This window comes from Mauremys reevesii, linkage group 15, assembly GCF_016161935.1.
Source record: "Mauremys reevesii isolate NIE-2019 linkage group 15, ASM1616193v1, whole genome shotgun sequence".
NCBI classification, from domain to species: Eukaryota; Metazoa; Chordata; order Testudines; family Geoemydidae; genus Mauremys; species Mauremys reevesii.
Genome location: NC_052637.1, coordinates 5,362,250 through 5,382,385, shown reverse-complemented (window position 1 = coordinate 5,382,385; position 20,136 = coordinate 5,362,250). Strand labels below are relative to the sequence as shown.

Here is a 20,136-nt window from a genome sequence, read left to right as displayed (position 1 = left end):
AGGCTTCTTGGACTAGATCTCGAGTTGGGGCTCCATCCCAGCGCTAGCGACCTCAGGAGCCCCCTATTCCCATATTGCCACTCTCATTGGAGTAAGTTATTTGCTCAAGCGCAGCCACAAAGGGAGCCCTTCCTTTTTTTACTTGGAGTGCGGGGCCGGAATGAGTGGTGATCTGTTTGATCCCATCTCGGAGCTCAGTCATGCTCGCGGGCTGGTTAGGTGCCCAGACGCTGAGCTTATTGGCATAGTAAGGGAGAAGAGTCGCAGCACAGTCCCTCAGGGCATCTGTGCCGTATGCTACAGTGTCAGGGTTATTTGCAGGGGCTCCTTGGGCATCTTCAGGGCGGGTGATGCCTGCCATGACCTGCATAAGTCCCCAGCGGGATAGGTACCCTTCAGGGTCTTCATTAGGTTCCTGCATCATGCTAGCCGCATTAGATGTCGGCGACCCATTTGTTCCCCTAGGCTTGCAAACAGGGGTATGAAAGTATTGTTCTCCCTGCTTTCTCTTATCACCCAATCAATGACTCCCTGTAATTCGGGTGCTGCACCGGCGGTCATGAGGCGTTTAAGCTCAGGGACTGTTAAATCTTCTCTGCCTGCCAATTGCAGCACACGCAAAGTCCATTTTGATAAATTTTCCCGGTTAAGGGGTCCAAGCATTTTTGCCATCGCTTGGAGATCAGCTGCTGATACGGGGACGGTTGTAGTAGCTGTGCTAGTCCCTGCAGCTGTGTCTGTTCTTGTTACAGTAACTCTGTTAATGGCTGCAACCGGCCTGTGGGGCTCAGGATTGCTGCTCCGTATCTCTCTTTCCCATACCTCGCTAGATTCCCTCGGGGCATCTTCCCAGTCAGGGACGTCACTCTGGGGATCAAAGTCGCACTCTCCTGCCGTTACCGCTGATGTTACCGCTGCTATCTGGCAGCTTGCGAATCCCAGCCTTTGTTTAAGGTGCTGGATAAGGGACTCGCATCGGCTGTGATTAGCGGGGAGAGCTTTACTTTGTTCTATGGTTAACCTCTTTACCATGCCTTGCAATACTTGATTTCCTTTTTCTATTTTTTCCTTTTCCCCGACCTGTTCCTCTAACTTCTTTTCTCTTTGTTTGCCCTCCCTGATTGCCTCCCGGAGAGGGTCTAACTGGCTTTGCACCCCCCGTCGCTATCACTTTCCATCTGTCTGCCTCTTTTTGCATATGAGTGAGTTTTTCATGCAGGGAGGCATTCTCCTCCTGGCAGGATGCCAAGCGGGAGTATAAATCCCTGCATTCGTCCCACAAAAGCCAGATTGCTGCTGAATCCCTTTTAGTTGGAGTAGGCTTGTACAGGATTATATACCTTGCCAGCCTATCCTCCAAATCTGAAATAGTACACACATCTCCCAGCCCCCCTTCAGTCCACGGGCTGTGTCCAAACCTCTGTAGTACTTGTTTAAAGGGTGTGGGTTCTTGGACAAAAGACAGCGTTCCCTGTTTTTCTCTAAAGATGTCTTTAGACTGTGTCTTCCTAAACATTTTCCCTAACAAGTGTGCCATAACCAAGAACAACACAGGAAACCAAACTGATACATATCAGAACACTATAACCTCCAATTCCTAAAGGACTGACTTACAAATAGCAATTTTCCCTTTTTAACTCCTGAAGGAACAACTTAACCTTCTCTGGGCCAGAGGGAGAGACACTAAGCCTCCCTCTGTATTACTCTGCCCCCTACCACTGAGGGTTCATACACCAATTATACAAATTTGATGGAGCTACAAACTTCTCTGGAAGACATAGTGGAGTACAAGCTTTGCTCAGAAAAAAATGTAACTCTAATCTCTTCAATACACACTGCAGAGGCCTTATGCTCCAACTAGCGCTAGTATGAGCTGCAGAATCTTCACACGGCATTTAAAAAGCTATACATTGAATCAGGTATTGGGGGTAGCCAATAATAAAAGAAGACTAAAAGATTTATTTGGGCATAAGCTTCCATGGGTGAAAAACCCACTTCAGTTGCGTGGAGTGAAAATTACAGATGCAGGCATTATTATACTGACACATGAAGAGAAGGGAGTTACCTCACAAGTAGAGAACCAGTGTTGACAGGGCCAACTCAATCAGGATGGATGTCGTCCACTCCCAATAATTGAGGCGGAGGTGTCAATACCAAGAGCCCGGGAAAGTTGCTTTTGTAGTGAGCCAGCCACTCCCAGTCCCTATTCAAGCCCTTACAATGTTTACACAAGCCCCATTGATCCTAACTTCCCTCTGTTTGTGAAAATCTCTCCTTCCAAATGTAAACTGCACCTGTCTGGCCCTCAAGGCCCTTTGCATTCCGGGGTGGGGGGTGGGGAGGGGAGATACTCACCCCAAGGGAGGGCAGGGGAGGCGGCTGCTGTTTCCCTCAGGGAGGTTTCTGGCAGGGAGGGAGGAGCTTTACCTCTCACTGGCAGGCTATCAGGGGTTGCCACCAAATGCAGGTGCTCAGTGAGTGACTCACCTGCCAGCCCTGCTCTCACCTACTTCCTCTCAGTGTGGCTGCACTTTGGGCTGCTGTCCTGGCCTGAGGCAGGTTACAGCCACTTCACCTTGTCACAGTCCAGAGCCAGCCACAGCTTCCACCACCGCTATGTGGTGTGAGCCCTGAGTGAAGTCAGCCCTTGTCAGAAGCCCCCTGCACTTCCCAGCCTCTTGCGGGCGCCAGGGGCCATAGGGGCCTAGGGCCACGTTTCCAAGAGAGCTCAGCTTTGAACTGCTCCCAGGCAGGCGCCTGTGTGACATGGGCAGGTTTCTGGGGGCTCTGAGCAGCCGCACTCGAAAGGGCAGGGCGGGCGGTGACGCACCCCTTACAGGACTGGATTGCACCCAAAATATCACAGACACTGCAGAAAAGGGTCACAAACATGATTTGGGGGCTGGAGCAAACGTCTCACAGTAGGAGACGGAAGGAGATCGATCTGTTCAGTTTAGCAAAGAGAAGAGTAAGAGTACGTCTACACTACAGGATTATTCTGTTTTTACATAAACCGGTTTTGTAAAACAGATTGTATAAAGTGGAGTGCATGCGGCCACACTAAGCACATTAATTCGGTGGTGTGCATCCATGGTCCGAGGCTAGCGTCGATTTCTGGAGCGTTGCACTGTGGGTAGCTATTCTGTAGCTATCCCATGGTTCCCGCAGTCTCCCCCGCCCCTTGGAATTCTGGGTTGAGATCCCAGTGCCTGATGGGGCAAAAATCATTGTCGCAGGTGGTTCTGGGTAAATGTCGTCAGTCATTCCTTCCTCCGGGAAAGCAACGGCAGACAATCATTTCGCACCCTTTTTCCCTGGATTGCCCTGGCAGATGCCATAGCATGGCAACCGTGGAGCCTGTTTTGCCTTTTGACACTGTCACCATATGTGTACTGGATGCCACTGACAGAGGCGATACTGCAGCGCAATGCAGCAGCATTCATTTGCTTTTGCATGATAGTAGAGACAGTTATCAGCTGTTCTGTACTGTGTGCTGCCATTGTAAATTGGCAATGAGATGATGGTTATCAGTCATTCTGTACTGTCTGCTGCTGTCATGGGTGCCCGTGGCTGAAGTTGGCTGGGGGTGCAAAGACAAAAATGGGAATGACTCCCCAAGTCACCTCCTTTATGGTATCTAAAAATAGTCAGTCCTGCCTAGAATATGGGGCAAGTGTACTAGAGAACCAGAGAGCACAGCTGCTCCATATCAGATCCTGCAGAAATGATGAGCTGCATGCCATTCACAGAGGGTGCCCCTGCAACAACCCCACCTGTTGCTTCCCTCCTCCCCCAAACTTCCTGGGCTACCATGGCAGTGTCCCCGCCATTTGTGTCATGAAGTAATAAAGAATGCAGGAATAAGAAACAGTGACTTGTTAGTGAGATAAAATGAGGGTGAGGCAGCCCCCAGCTGCTATGATAGTCCAGGCAGGACATTAAACGGTGCCGGGGAGAGGAGCCCAGCATCCCGCTACTGTGATAGTTCAGGCAGGACATTAAGCAGTGTGGGGGAGAGGAGCCCAGCATCCCACTGCTATGATAGTCCAGGCAGGAGATTAAGCAGTGTGGGGGAGAGGAGCTGAGCATCCTGCTGCTATGATAGTCCAGGCAGGACATTAAGCGGTGTGGGGGACAGGAGCCCAGCATCCTGCTGCTATGATAGTCCAGGCAGTACAGAATCTTTTCTTTACACATGAAAGGGAAGGGGCTGATGGAGCTCAATCCCCAGTTGCTATGATGAGGATGGTTACCAGCCGTTCTGTACCATCTACTGGGAATTACCAGGAATCATTCCAATTTTTACCCAGGAGCCCCCTGCCAGCCAGGAGCACTCACAGGCTGATGATGACAATGGATAGCAGACATATTGCACCATCTGGGGGGAGGGGAGGGGAGCAGATACTGCTCTTCACTGCCACAGCATCGCATCTACCAGCAGCATTCAGTACACATAGGGTGACATTGAAAAAAGTCAAGAAACAATTTTTTTCCCTTTTCTTTCACGTGGGGGTGGGGGAGTAAATTGACGAGCTATACCCTGAACCACGCTGGACAATGTGTTTGAACCTACAGGCATTAGGAGCTCAGCCAAGAATGCAAATACTTTTTGGAGACTGCTGTGGACTGTGGGATAGCTGGAGTCTTCAGTACCCCCTCCCTCCCTCCATGAGTGTCCATTTGACTCTTTGGCTTTCCATTACGCTTGTCACGCAGCACTGTGTAGCCTGGAGATTTTTTTCAAATGCTTTGGCATTTCGTCTTCTGTAACGGAGCTGTGATAGAACAGATTTGTCTCCCCATACAGCGATCAGATCCAGTATCTCCCGTACGGTCCATGCTGGAGCTCTTTTTGGATTTGGGACTGCATGGCCACCCGCGCTGATCAGTGCTCCACACTGGGCAAACAGGAAATGAAATTCAAAAGTTCGCGGGGCTTTTCCTGTCTACCTGGCCAGTGCATCTGAGTTCAGATTGCTGTCCAGAGCGGTCACAATGATGCACTGTGGGATACCGCCCAGAGGCCAATACCGTCAATTTGCGGCCACACTAACCCTAATCCGATATGGTAATACCGATTTTAGCACTACTCCTCTCGTAGGGAAGGAGTACAGAAACCGATTTAAAGAGCCCTTTATATCGATATAAAGGGCCTCGTAGTGTGGATGGGTGCGGCGTTAAATCAGTTTAACACTGCTAAAATCGGTTTAAACGCATAGTGTAAACCAGCCCTGAGAGGTGACTTTCTGTCATGGATTCACAAGGCCTGGTCTGTGCCCTGGCCTTCAGCCAGGCCCTTGAGAGTGACCCCTTGATTGTGCTAGACCCCACAATCCACACAATTCCACAGAGGCAAGTCCATGGCTTCAGTGACTCAGAAACTGGGCCTTTGAGCACCAGCGATCCCTGGCTTTCTCCATGGCTCCCTGAAGCAAGTCCAACGAGCCAGACTCCTGCAGGAGACTTGTTCTACCCCTTCAGGGCTCAATGTTCTCAGGGAGTATCTGCAGTGACACCAGGCAGCCTTTTCCACACCAACTAACAATGTGTTAGTCCCCTGGCCTATAGAGTCTGAAAGTCCTTAGGTCAGCACAGAGAAGCAAAGTTTAAGAGAGGGTTCAGCCTGGCCAGAGCTGGGGGTCTGCTGAGCAGGGCTGCTGGAGGCTCCAGCTTGACTCACTCTCTCCCTGTCCCTTTTTGTCTCTCAGTCCCAAGTGAGTTCCTGTGTATCTGTCAGCCCAGCCCTTTAACACAGACCCCTGACACCTTCTCCCTTTGTGCTCCAGCTCTGGGCTATTGCTCCTCTTCCCTGTAGAGAGGTGGGGGGAAGAAACTTGGTGTAGGAGTTGATGCTCATTCATTGAGGCTTCCCATTGTCTTTTCAAAAGCCTCCATTGATATGGGTTGATTCCAGCCCAGACAGTCCGAGTGACTCTACATCTCAGATACCCTAGCCTGCTTGGCCACGTCCCAGTGAGAGAAGCAATGCTTTCCCCCAAAGCAGCAGCGATGCCAAGGGGATTGGTACAGAGACCTACTGATTGTTCATAGAAATATTTCAGTAAAATTCCCCACCTCTCACATCTTCATGGAGAAAACACAGGGTACTAAAGGGCTCTTTAATATAGTGGAGAAAGTCATAACAAGAACCAATGGCTGGAAGTTAAAACTGGACTAATTCTAATTAGAAATAAGGCACAGAATTGTAACCGTGAGGGTGATTAATCACTGGAACAAACTACCAAGGGAACTGGTGAATTGTCCATCTCTTGCTGTCTTCAGATAAAGACTTGGTGGCTTTCTGGAAGATGCTTCAGTCGAACACAAGTTTGGGCTCAGTACAGGGGTAAATGGGTGAGAGTCTTTGGCCTGTGGCACATATAGACTAGATGTCCTAATGGTCCTCTCTGACCTTAGTCTATGAATATTGGGAAGTGGGCTAATGTAAACGTAACTGATCCATGGACCAGGGCTATGAAAGTCAGACAACCTGGCACTGTCACTGCATCCCACTCACTCGCTGTCTGGTTTGTTATTTCTCCTGTTCCCCAGACCAAGCTACGATGACGGGGAAGGTTCCCTCGTTCTCCCCCGGCTCCACAGTGAGCTCCGCTCTGCCTGGCTACGTCGCTCTCTGCCTCGCTCTACAGGTTCACAGGCTGGAGTCAGGTAGGAGCTCCAACCTCCTCATTCATGCTGCACTAGGCACATCTGACTAGGGCTCAGAGCTAGACCTCATCTCACAGTGAGGATATTTGCTGGCTTCTTCATTCTGTGCCTTAAGTGAACCCCTTATATTGTCCCACCCACCCCTGGGGCTGGCTCCACAGCTACTTGGGCATTTTGGTTCCCCCCGCTGTGGTTTCCATCCTGTTAATTTAACCAGCTCTCTCGGTCTCTCCTGATGCTGAGTCTCTGCACCGAGACCCCCACATCCTGTGCAGTTCCACAGTGACCAGTTCTCTGTTTCCTGCACTTTTCAATCTGCCTCCTTCTCTCTCTCTCTCCACTCTCTGACCTCTGACTTTACCTTTAAAGCCATTGCCTGCATAGTGATGATCTGTTTTCATATCTTTACACCTTGTCAGCCTTTACACCACCCCTTCTGCAGATAACGAGGCCCCTGTGCTGGAGCAGCACGAAAAGGCCTTGGTGTATCAGAGACCCAGGCCCCAGGGTGTCCATGAGAAGTTAGAGCTTTATTCAGAGATAATAGGGACAGTGTATGACACTCACATGTGAACTCTGTGTGACAGATGCTGCAGCCACATGCAGCATTTTGGGGACTATCAAATTCACGTTATGCATGTTCTGTTTATTTGTGTCCCCTTTATCAATGGTATCTATACATGTTATGTGTATCTTTGTGGGCTCGGGATTGTAATCTATGCCATGGGGGAGGGTTACCCCATCTCCTTCAGAATTTGCCAACCATGGGGGGTAATTACTTGAGGGACAGGTAACAGCTCCAGAGAAGTACCACCCCTCAGGAGAATTGCATAAACTGGGTTAGACCAGGTCCCAGAAGCCCAAGAGAACAAAGATTTTTGGTATAAAAGCTGAATTTGAACTGACCAGAGGCCCGAGATCTTGGGCTGCAAAGTGACAGGACCTGTTAACCAAGAGGACAAACCCTTAGAGAAAGGTTGGAAAGACTTTGGAATCTACCAGAGAGTCCCATGTGTCAGATGAGAATTCTTTGGGATAAGTGTAATGTGTATTCAGACCTTTTATTGATTTATGGTAAATTTTTCTCTGTCGGGCTTTTGTCTTTAAATGGTCTCACTTCTAAATCAGGGCACTCTCTTACTGTGTGTCTTACTGCTGAATTAATGTTACCCCCAGCCCCTCACCAATTAAATTTCCTTTTTTTACTGTACATTTCACAGCACAATTCACAGTGACTGGACCTGACCACCCAGTCACTGCCTCCGTAGGTGGGGAAGCCGTCCTGCCTTGCCACCTCTCCCCCAGGATGAGCGCTGAGAACATGGAGGTGAGATGGTTCCGATCCCAGTTCTCTCCATCTGTGCACCTGTACCGTGATGGGCAGGATCAGTATGGAGAGCAGATGCCGGAATATCGAGAAAGAACTGAGCTCTTGAAAGACAACATCACCAATGGGAGAGTTTCCCTGAGAATACGCAATATCCGACTCTCCGATGATGGGCCGTATGTGTGTTTTTTTCAGTCTGGTGACTCTTATGAAAATGCTGTATTGGAACTGCAGGTGGAAGGTCAGTAACTTCTGATGATTTAATATCTTCAGTTGGGTAATAAGTGGAGTCACAGGGTTAATTGTGAGATGACACAGTTTTTCTCAGTATAGTGAGGCAGTAACTGTGCTCTGGATAAGGTTGATTCTAGTTTGCTGTTTAATATCCATTTTTTCTAAAAGCAGCAAAGAGTCCTGTGGCACCTTATAGACGAACAGACATATTGGAGCATGAGCTTTCCTGGGTGAATACCCACTTTGTCGGATCCAACGAAGTGGGTATTGACCCACGAAAGCTCATGCTCCAATATGTCTGTTAGTCTATAAGGTGCCACAGGACTCTTTGCTGCTTTTACAGATCCAGACTAACACGGCTACCCCTCTGATACTTGACATTTTTCTAAGTTCTCTATAATTCACATGCAGACTCAGATTGTTTTGAAAACTGCTGTGACTCATTGGAGTCTGGGGTCGGGTTAGTGGCCCATATTTGAGGTCTTTAGAACAAGGAATTAATGAGACACACAAATACCCCTAAACAGTCAGGTGGCATTAACATGTTGTGGTTATTACAACTATTTTGTGCGCATCTGGGGATGAACAATGACTCTGATCCTCCCCAAACTGATGCCATCAGCTGGGATTGATCTCGGCTCGTGTCTGGCCCCTTCAGGGTAACAGTGATTGATACACAGGGCCCTGTAGCCCAGACCCTGGGAGAACTGAGAAATTCCCCGCCCCCAGCACACGTAGAGGCAGGAGACCTGACCCCTGAAGGTGCTGTCAGAGAGACCAGCAAGGGGACAGAGGTGCAGCTAGTTCTGTAACCATGACATGAGGTTTAGGTCAGATGTAGCGAACTCCTGGTCTCCATTCAAACACTGAGCCTGCTGCACACAAACCACCCCTGACTTGCAAAATGTTATCGCCTCGTCTCCCTTGCCCTGAGGATTCCTTGTGGGATGTTGCCTTCACTTACCTCTCACCAAGCCCTAGAGATCCCTGACATATCTGACACCAGACTGCTGACAATACCCATGGCAAGGAGTCTGTGCCCTGCTACCAGGGCCGGCTCTACAGTTTTTGCCGCCCCAAGCAGCACGCTGAATTGCCGCCCTGGGCTGGGGGGGGGCAGTCCGTGTGCCCTTAGGGACCCAGGCGCGCCTAAGGGCTCTGGGATCCCCGCTGCGGCGGGGAGCCCAGAGCCTTTTAAATCCCAGCCGCGGCTGGGAATCAGAGGGCTCGGGCTGCCCGCTGCAGCGGTGAGCCCAGAGCCTTTTAAATCCCAGCAGCGGCTGGGAATCAGAGGGCTCCGGGCTGCCCGCGGCGGGGAGCCCAGAGCCTTTTAAATCCCAGCCGCGGCTGGGAATCAGAGGGCGGGCTGCCCGCGGGGCAGGAGCCCAGAGCCTTTAACTCCCAGCCGCGGCTGGGAATCAGAGGCTCGGGCTGCCCGCGGGGGCAGGGAGCCCAGAGCCTTTTAACTCCCAGCCGCGGCTGGGAATCAGAGGGCTCTGGCTGCCCGCGGGGGCAGGGAGCCCAGAGCCTTTTAACTCCCAGCCGCGGCTGGGAATCAGAGGGCTCTGGCTGCCCGCGGGGGCAGGGAGCCCAGAGCCTTTTAACTCCCAGCCGCGGCTGGGAATCAGAGGGCTGCCCGCGGGGGCAGGGAGCCCAGAGCCTTTTAACTCCCAGCCGCGGCTGGGAATCAGAGGGCTCTGGCTGCCCGGGGGGGCAGGGAGCCCAGAACCTTGTCCAGCCGCGGCTGGGACTCCGAGGTCTCGGGCTGCCCGCGGGGGCAGGGAGCCCAGAGCCTTTTAACTCCCAGCCGCGGCTGGGAATCAGAGGGCTCTGGCTGCCCGCGGGGGCAGGGAGCCCAGAGCCTTTTAACTCCCAGCCGCGGCTGGGAATCAGAGGGCTCAGGCTGCCCGCGGCGGGGAGCACAGATGCTTTTAATTCCCAGCCGCGGCTGGGAATCTGAGGGATCGGGCTGCCCGCGGGGGCAGGGAGCCCAGAACCTTTTAACTCCCAGCCGCGGCTGGGAGTCAGAAGGCTCTGATTCCCAGCAGCGGCTGGGATTTAAAAGGCTCTGCGCTGCCCGCTGCGGCGGGCAGCTCAGAGCCTTCTGACTCCCAGCCGAGGCTGGATTTGCTGGCGGGGCGGCGCTTTGGCGGTTGCGGGTCGGCGGCTCCCCGCAGGCATGCCTGGGAGGTCCACCGGGCCATCTGCCGCCCTCCCAGGATGCCGCCAGCGGCGCTTGGCCCGCTGGTGCCTAGAGCCGCCCCTGGTTGTGTCAGTAGCAGGCAGGGGCGGCTCTAGGCACCAGCGGGCCAAGCGCCCGCTTGGGGCGGCATCCTGGGGAGGGCGGCAGATGGCCCCGGTGGACCTCCCGCAGGCATGCCTGCGGGGGAGCCGCCGACCCGCAACCGCCAAAGCGCCGCCCCCAGCAAATCCTAGCCTCGGCTGGGAGTCAGAAGGCTCTGAGCTGCCCGCCGCAGCGGGCAGCGCAGAGCCTTTTAAATCCCAGCCGCTGCTGGGAATCAGAGCCTTCTGACTCCCAGCCGCGGCTGGGAGTTAAGAGGGTCTGGGCTCCCTGCCCCCGCGGGCAGCCCGAGCCCTCTGATTCCCAGCCGCGGCTGGGAGTTAAAAGGCTCTGGGCTCCCTGCCCCCGCGGGCAGCCCGAGCCCTCTGATTCCCAGCCGCGGCTGGGAGTTAAAAGGCTCTGGGCTCCCTGCCCCCGCGGGCAGCCAGAGCCCTCTGATTCCCAGCCGCGGCTGGGAGTTAAAAGGCTCTGGGCTCCCTGCCCCCGCGGGCAGCCAGAGCCCTCTGATTCCCAGCCGCGGCTGGGAGTTAAAAGGCTCTGGGCTCCCGGCCCACGCGGGCAGCCAGAGCCCTCAGATTCCCAGCAGCGGGTGGGAGTTTAATGGCTCTGGTCTCCCTGCCCCCGCGGGCAGCCAGAGCCCTCTGATTCCCAGCCGCGGCTGGGAGTTAGGCTCTGGGCTCCCTGCCCCGCGGGCAGCCAGAGCCTCTGATTCCCAGCCGCGGCTGGGAGTTAAAGGCTCTGGGCTCCTGCCCCGCGGGCAGCCAGAGCCTCTGATTCCCAGCCGCGGCTGGGAGTTAAAGGCTCTGGGCTCCTGCCCCGCGGGCAGCCCGGAGCCTCTCTGATTCCCAGCCGCGGCTGGGAGTTAAAGGCTCTGGGCTCCTGCCCCGCGGGCAGCCCGAGCCCTCTGATTCCCAGCCGCGGCTGGGATTTAAAAGGCTCTGGGCTCCCCGCCGCGGGCAGCCCGAGCCCTCTGATTCCCAGCCGCGGCTGGGAGTTAAAAGGCTCTGGGCTCCCTGCCCCCGCGGGCAGCCCGAGCCCTCTGATTCCCAGCCGCGGCTGGGATTTAAAAGGCTCTGGGCTCCCCGCCCCGGCGGGCAGCCCGGAGCCCTCTGATTCCCGGCCGCGGCTGGGAGTTAAAAGGCTCTGGGCTCCCCGCCCCGGCGGGCAGCCCGGAGCCCTCTGATTCCCAGCCGCTGCTGGGATTTAAAAGGCTCTGGGCTCACCGCTGCAGCGGGCAGCCCGAGCCCTCTGATTCCCAGCCGCGGCTGGGATTTAAAAGGCTCTGGGCTCCCCGCCGCAGCGGGGATCCCAGAGCCCTTAGGCGCGCCTGGGTCCCTAAGGGCACACGGACTGCCCCCCCCAGCCCAGGGCGGCAATTCAGCGTGCTGCTTGGGGCGGCAAAAACTGTAGAGCCGGCCCTGGACACAACCTGCACAACTCAGCACTGAAATGAGGCATGATCGATCCCTCAAGGTACACCTGCATCTCTCTGCATATCACAGTGACAGCTCTGCCAATAGACTCCAAATAATCCCCTCCACTAGTCATTACAGCTACACCAAGAACAGTGCATGCAGCTTTAGTGCATGCAGCCAGTTCCCAGTGGTTATTACCATCTCCAAATGGGTAGAGTTAAGGTTGTTTGGGTTTTTACCTTCACTGTGGATTTCCTGGCTTTAGAGGTCTGAGTTTTGCTGAATGCAGCATTCTGGAAGGGTAGGAGATAATACAGAGTTAAGGTTGCCTGGAGGTAACTAACTTTTTTGTCAGTGAATAGACATGAGGCAGGATTACAGGAAGGTGGCATTGTTTGTGTTGTGTTCCACTGATTTGAATTGCAGCATGTATCTGCCTGCAGGGCAGCTGCATTCCCTGTGTTCAGTGTAGCTGTACTGACCAGTGGAGAGAGTAGTGGGGACAGGGTCTCAGAGCTGTCACTGTGCTATGGAAGGGCAGGAGATAATATCACCAGGCAGCCTGAACTCTGTGCTAACCAAGGTTTTGTCAGTGAATTTTCTGGATTTTTTTTTTTAACAGAAGGGGAAACATTTGTTGTAGGAGTTAGTGGCCATGTAGGTGATTGTAGTTCTCACCTAGGTTTGCAGTTGCTACACGACTGGGCCTAGGTAATAACCGAAAGCGTAATATGGTGCTTTTCCATTAGTAGACCTGAAAGAGCTTCACATGATTATCCCCATTTTACAGATGGGAAACTTAGGCACAGAGCAGAGAAGTGAGTTGCCCAAGGTCACCCAGCCGGTCAGTAGCAGAGCGAGGAATAGTCCCAGTCCTGGGAACTCTCTGTTAGGCCACTCAGTTGCTCCATGGTTGCTCACTGCCCCTCCCCCCTGTATGTTCTGTGATAGTGCATTGGGGATAACGGTCGTGTTTTGCAATGTTTGCAGTGGTTAGCTGGTAACAGGGCTGGTGAGAGAAATCTCATCCCAGGTCCCTGCCCCAACACCTGGACAGTTTTATTACACAGCAGCTACTTTAAGCATTTGAGAGGAGACTTGTGTGTCTGTCTCCTTCTCCACCATCCCCCACAACATGTAGCTCCCCTCTGCCCTGCGTTTCTGAGGGCCCACATCACAGGCAGCAGCTTATTGATTGGCCCCACACTCCATCGGTTATGTAGCCTGAGCTGCACACTGAGCTGGGCTCCTCACCCCAACTACCAGACCTAGCTGGGCCCCCTGCCTCTGGTCCAGCCAGACTTCCCCAGGACCCCAGCCATGTTGCAGGCCCACCCAGTCCAACTCCCCCTCCCCCACACACTCTGGCAACCCCACACAGGGGCGATGTGTATTTTAACTATTCATGTCCTGCATTTAAGATGTTTACATTTTCATCACATTCAGCCCCCACCCCACTCGCCCTTGATCACAGATCATACAAGGGGGTTAGACACCCCAAGAATGACAGGGTCTCCCAGATCCCAGGACATACAGTGGGAAGAAAAAGGAATTCAAATCTCTGCAAAAGGGTAGGGCTCCCCCAGATCCCAGAATGGGAAAAGGGAGAATTTGGTGCTGACAGGACTCCCTGCCCCTAAACCTACAACTTCTACTGCCAACACTCACCATATCAAATACCTCCCACCCCACTCCTTCCCCTTACCTGAGGAGGCCCCAACCCTTTTTCCTCCCTTACCACCCATTCCCATTTATCCCCCTCCTCATAATACCCACATGCCTTGCTGCAGACCCAACTCCTGTTCCCATCTCCTCCTCCATCCCCATCACCCCTCCCAGCGAGTGTTTGCCGTGTAATTTATTTCTTTTCAAATATAGTTTCAGCATGTTCAGAATTATCTCCTGGATACAGATTACAGCTCAAAAAAGAAAATCAAAACAAAAAATCCACCCAGCTTGAAATAGGCCTTGTCTACGCTGCCAAGTTTGGTTGACAAAAGTTACGCTGACAATGAAAAAGCACCATTATAATGTAACCCTTCTGCCAGCTGGAGTGGGCAGCAAGAAGGGCTGGGTTCAATATCCAGGGGGTTCCTTTTCGACAATAGAACCAAAACCGCTTGAGCCCCCACCCAGTAAGGTGGGAAAATTTCACTCTACCCTCTGGGCACTTCTAAGAGGCAATTCTTCCCCTCTCGCAAGCACAGAGTCTGAGATAGAAATAGTTTCTTTAATAAAAGTAACCTAGCATTAATCTGAGAAAACAGCACAAGTGATATTCATGAACTCAAAAGCATCAGCAAGATGAGTCGCTGCTCCCGCCGGCCGGATTAAGATCATTCAGATTAAGTTCATTTTATTTCAGTTTAGCTCACCAGTAAAAGTGTGATCTGGGGCAGAAGGCATTACCTTAACCCTACATTTTTTTGTTATCTAATGTCTGTATTTTGTGGTGTGAGTGTGGGTGTGTTTCTTGTCTCTCAGTGAAGTCCAGTTGTCTGCTGCCAACTTCTGTGCTCTGGAAGGGTACAAGGCACAGCTGAGGCAACCTGGACTCCCCAGTAACAAAGTTTTTGGTAGTGAATTAATTTAATGTTTGTCTATACCAGGGGCGGGCAAACTTTTTGGCCTGAGGATTGCATCGGGTTTCAGAAAATTAATGGAGGACTGGTTAGAGGAGGCTGTGCCTCCGCCAACATTCTGACCCCTCCCTGCTTCTCATCCCCTGACTGCCTCCCCGGGACTCCTGCCCCATCCAAATCCCCCTGTTCCCTGACGGCCCCCCTGAAACCCCTGCCCTATCCACCCCCCTGCTCTCTGTCCCTTGACCGCCCCTAGACTTCCTGCCCCTAACTGCCCCCTGCGGCCAAATCCAACCCCCCCCCTTCCTGACTGCCCCCCTGTGATCCCTGCCCCATCCAACCCCTCTGTTCCCTGCCCTCTGACTGCCCCAGCCCCAGACCATCCCCCAAATGCTCCTGCCCACTATCCAACCCTCCTCCCTCACTCCCTGCCCCCTTACAGCGCTGCCTGGAGCATCGATGGCTGGCGGTGCAGCTGCACCAGGACAGGCAGCCGTGCTGCCCAGCTGGAGCCAGCCACGCACCGCGCAGCACAGAGCACCGGATCAGGCCAGGCTCTGCAGCGGCGCTGCTCCAGGAGCTCACAGCGCCACCACCCAGAGCATTGCGCCGGCGGTGCAGTGAGCTGAGGCTGTGGGGGAGGGGGAACAGCGGGGAAGGGGCTGGTGGCGAGCCTGCCGGGCAGGAGGGTGCCGCGGGCTGGATGTAGCCCGGGGGCCGCAGTTTGCCCTCCTCTGGTCTATACATACACATGAACTGGTTACAATGAAGTAGTGCAAAACCCTACATGAACGCTCTTAAATGGTTTGGAAATGGTTTATATTAATTAAGCTTGAGTCGATTCCTTCTTGATTTAAGAGTGTCCACCAGGGGTTTGCACTGGTTTAAAAAAAAACAAAAACTTTAACGAAACTGGAGCAAGTTTGTGCATAGAACAGCCCTGACATTAAGATTAATTCTATCAAATTGGAATCTGATCAGATTAACGGACCAGCTGCACTTGTGGACTCACATTCAATTCTCAGTTTAATAGGAAATGGCTTTTGATAACTGAGTAATAAAACGTTTGGCTCATTACTGGGCACTGTAGGATTATCACAAGTTCATTTATTTCTTCTGTAGGTTTGGGCTCTGCTCCTGTCATCTCTGTGGAGGGACATCAGGACGGAGGGATCCGGGTGGTGTGTCGATCAGCCGGATGGTACCCAGAGCCCAAGGCTCAGTGGAGAGATCTCCAGGGGCAGATCTTACCATCAGCCTCTGAAAAAATATCCCCAGAGGCCAATGGCCTGTTTCAAGCAGAGATTGCCATTGTTCTAACTGAAGAGTCCAACCAGAAAGTGTCCTGCTCTGTCAGAACCCCCCGACTCAACCAGGAGAGAGAGTCAGCGATTTCCATAGCAGGTCAGTGCCCGTCTGTGCTGCACATGGATAGATTGAGACGCTGCAGACATGAGCAGAGAGTGTTTATCATTGTGTCTCCTGTTTATTGGCCTGAACCTTCAATGTGCTGAGCACGTCTTGGAAAGTCCTGAATAACCTCAGTTCTCTTTGGATATGTCTACACTGCAATTCAAAACCCGCTGGTGACCCAGGCCAGCTGGCTCAGGCTAAGGGCCTGTTAAATTGTGGTATAGATGTCTGAGCTTGGGCTGGACCCTGCTACATGCACTAACATTTCTATGCTGTGCTGTGATCTACCCCACTTTAAAACGGGAACAGATCAAAGTGCACCAGGGAACTTTTAGTGCAGTGCAGCAGGGTTCACACAGCCAGTTAGAGCTCAGCAGGCCAGTGCACAGTGGATTTACACCCCAGCCTGCCGCACACTAACTGTGCCTATAGACGCCACCATAGAGCAAGGTGGGTGAATTGTGCCTGCTGCCTTAGGGAGACGCCTCCCTCTCTGTTTGGGGTTCTTGTGTATTCAGGTTCTGGATTCTAAGAAATAAAGTCATGATACACTGCGACCTTCCAGCAGGAGTATTTATGTTTGTATCTCACTGTGTGTGTGTGTGTGTGTGTGTGTGTGTGTGTGTGTGTGTGTGTGTGTGTGTGTGTGTGTGTGTGTGTATACGCGCACACGCTGTGAACATCACAATTCTCTGTGGGGGTGGGGGAGGGAATTCTCCTTTGTTCTCAGTGAGAGTTGTGGGTGCTAAATATTTATGAAAATCTGGGTAATAAAGTCACTTTTCCTGACTAGCACAAGAGAGCCCTGAATATGGCCTGAGCGTTGCTACTTAGATTACATCTGAAAATACCAGCAATAAAAGTTCAGGCCCCAAATATGCAGAAACAAAATCTTACCTAAGAGCACCTTAATTTTTAGAAAAAAAGGTTGTGATTTTATGTGTTATCTACCAAATAACGTGGTTACTATCGAATGAATATTTCATCACTATAAGAGCAAGAACTTTGTATTTGTAAAGCACTATTTGTCTGAGGTCTCATAGTGCTGCACTGCTGGTTAGTCTACGATATGCCCAGTATTACCTGATTGTTCACAGCACACACGGAGAGTTAGAAACAAAACATAAATTCTGTTCCTGAAAGGCTGCTCTAGGCTGGCTCTTTGCAGACTAACTGCAGAGGACCCAGATGCACGCTCCCTACAGAGCCCCTTAGCCTGCAAGTAGGACCAGGAATCCCCTCAGGATTTCAAGTGTGAGCTTGTAATTTTTACACAGTTTTCAATACATCACACTAATCACTTAGCAAGGACCCTCTAGACAGCCATTGCTCGAAACCCAGGGAAGAGGAATCTGGAGGAATTATGACTCTGAATCTCCAGGCTCAACTTTTGTTTTTATTAAAATCCTGCATTAACATATTTTGGGCCAGATTCTTTCATGTGGCTGAGGAGAGTCGGGGGTGTCAGGAAGCTGGTCACAACTCTCTGATTCTGAGGGCTACTCTGCACTGGCTGCAGCTTGGGGATCACTTAGAGCAACGTAGGGAATGCCTGAACGTATGTCAGTGGGGATAGGGGCAGCATAATGGAGCTGCAGCCGACCCCCCAGCATGCCCTCTCCCATTTATGAACCATGTTCAGTAACCAGGCTAACTTGGGCTCTCACTGGTTTAATAATAAAGCACAAAGCAGCCACATCTCCCTGTGTATTTCCCTGTGAGATTCTTTTAACTAGTCACAGTGTCACCTTTGTCAATGTCCTGCCTTCATTCTGCGCGTTTGCTCCTAAGTCAATGGCACTTTCTCTTGCAGAGCTGTTTTTCCCGCGAGTCAGTCCCTGGATGGTGGCTCTGGGTGTGATCCTGGCTCTCCTGGCTGTTCTCATTCCCCTGGCCAGTTACTGCTTCTGGAGGCAGCACAGAGCAAAAGGTGAAGTAACAAGAGGCGGGAACTTGGTGAGAGAGAGAGAGAGCGAGAGAGAGAGAAACAGAGATTAAAAAAAAAAAAGAGGAGTCCTTGTGGCTCCTTAGAGACTAAGGGCTTGGCTACACTTACAAATTTGCAGTGCTGCAGCAGGGTGTGAAAACACACCCTCTGCAGCGCTGCAAATTGCGGCGCTACAAAGCGCCAGCGTAGTCGAAGCCCCAGCGCTGGGAGCCGCGCTCCCAGCGCTGTCCGTTATTCCCCACAGGGAGGTGGAGTACGGACAGCGCTGGGAGAGCTCTCTCCCAGCGCTGGCGCTTTGACTACACTTAGTGCTTCAAAGCGCTGCCGCGGCAGAGCTTTGAAGCGCTAAGTGTAGCCACAGCCTAACAAATTTATTTGGGCATAAGCTTCCATGGGCTAAAACCCACTTCATCAGATGCATGGCGTGAAAATACAGGAGCAGGTATAAATACACAGCACGTGAAAAGATGGGAGTTGCCTTACCAAGTATGAGGTCAGTCTAACAAGACAATTCAATTAACAGCAGGATACCAAGGGAGGAAAAACCACTTTTATAGGGATAATGAGACTGGCCCATTTCAAACAGTTGACAAGAAGGTGTGAGTAACAGCAGGGGGAAATTAGGTTTTGTAATGAACCATCCACTCTTAGTCTTTATTCAGGCCTAATCTGATGGTGTCCAGTTTGCAAATTAATTCCAGTTCTGCAGTTTCTCGTTGGAGTCTGTTTTTGAAGTTTTTTTTGTTGTAGAATTGCCACTTTGAGGTCTGTTATTGAGTGACCAGAGAGATTGAAGTGTTCTCCTATTGGTTTTTGAATGATATAATTCCTGATGTCAGATTTGTGTCCATTTATAAATAAATGAACAAAGAGCCCCCTCCTACACCGAAACTCCATCCTGGAATGTGTACCCCGAACCTCCTCCTGCACCCCAACCCCCTGTCCCATCCGTGGTCCCACCCCAGGGCCCAGACCCCCAGCTGGAGCCCACATCCCAACTCCCTGCCCAGCCCTAAGCAACCTCCTGCACTCCAAACCCCTTTGCCCCAGCCTGGAGCCTTCTCCTGCACCCAAAACCCCTCATCCCAAGCCCACACTTCCAGACAGAGCCCTCACCTCCTCCCACACCTCAACCCCCTGCCCCAACCTGGAGCCCCATCCCGCACTCTGAACCCCTCATTTCTTGCACCACTCCAGAGCCTAGGGGAATCCCCGAGCCTCCGCGCCCTGCCCCCTGCCTGTGGGTCAGTGGCCCCTGATAGAAAAACGTTCCCCACCCCTGCTTTAACAGATACGTTATGTGGGTTGAGTCCATGTTTAGGTGCCAGGGATTAACTAATTTTGAGTTGTATGTAAAGTTTTTGTATATGCCCAGAGAGAGCTATGTTGGGCTCATTTCCAAACACTAAACAATCAGAACAATTAACTGTCACTGTCTTGTTCCCTGGGCCTTTCAGAGAATTCTCCGCACCAACTGCCCTGGTGAGCTGTGGCTAGGATGTTGTAATAACACAAACACACTCAGGATTTGCACGGCTGGTCTGACACGCTGCTCACACTGGGCACGATGCTCTAGCTCAGGCTGTGCTCAGCAGTGATAGTGACCTGAGCATCCAGCTTAGGAAGGGCACCTCCACCCCATTCTTTGCTGGGACACCCACTATCTACCACTATTCCCCCTAGGGGGGGCTCTTCCCTGTTATCCCTAGGACCAAGGGGCAGACACCATCCACAAGATCAGGATCTGGCCTAGGATGGAGCCAGCAAGACCCTGTTCCTTATCCAGCCCAGGTTGAAGTCCCATTCCCATCGCTCTCTTCCCTCCCCCATCCCCACAGTCGGGAGCTGGGGCCATTCAAGGGATGGGCACAGAGGGCACCAGACAGGGAACTCGATAAACAGAGACCTTCCTTCCCACAACAGCCATATCTGTTATGAGTGGGTCTAGGACTCAAGCAGCAGGGTCAGTTGCTCTGACCCATAGAGGCCACACCCTGTGGTGACAGGCTGAACCACCCATCGCTGCAGTTCAGCCCCAGGCAGCAGGGGCACAGAGGGCAGAGGTCTCCACAGACAGACCTATCTGTGTGACCCATTTGTCTGGCTCTTTGTTTCTCCGTCTCAAAACTACAGCGGAGCTGCGTTCAACAGTAATGGGAACTTCACCCTACACGTGATGGAATGAAATCCAACCTCTCGCCCTTTTCTCTCTCTCTGTCGCACTGACACAGATGGGCTGTGAAGGG

The 20,136-nt window shown here is 52.3% G+C and overlaps 1 protein-coding gene across 1 annotated transcript in view; it reads left to right on the top strand.

Moving 5' to 3' along the window:
• LOC120383980 (butyrophilin subfamily 1 member A1-like) overlaps positions 1-20,136 on the top strand; it is a 64,562-nt gene that overhangs the window by 25,652 nt on the left and 18,774 nt on the right. The window contains exons 2-5 of the mRNA XM_039502314.1: positions 6,553-6,669; positions 7,890-8,237; positions 15,652-15,933; positions 17,756-17,872. Of these exons, the coding sequence (XP_039358248.1) occupies positions 6,564-6,669; positions 7,890-8,237; positions 15,652-15,933; positions 17,756-17,872 (853 nt within the window). The 5' untranslated portion in view covers positions 6,553-6,563. The remainder of the gene's footprint in view (positions 1-6,552; positions 6,670-7,889; positions 8,238-15,651; positions 15,934-17,755; positions 17,873-20,136) is intronic.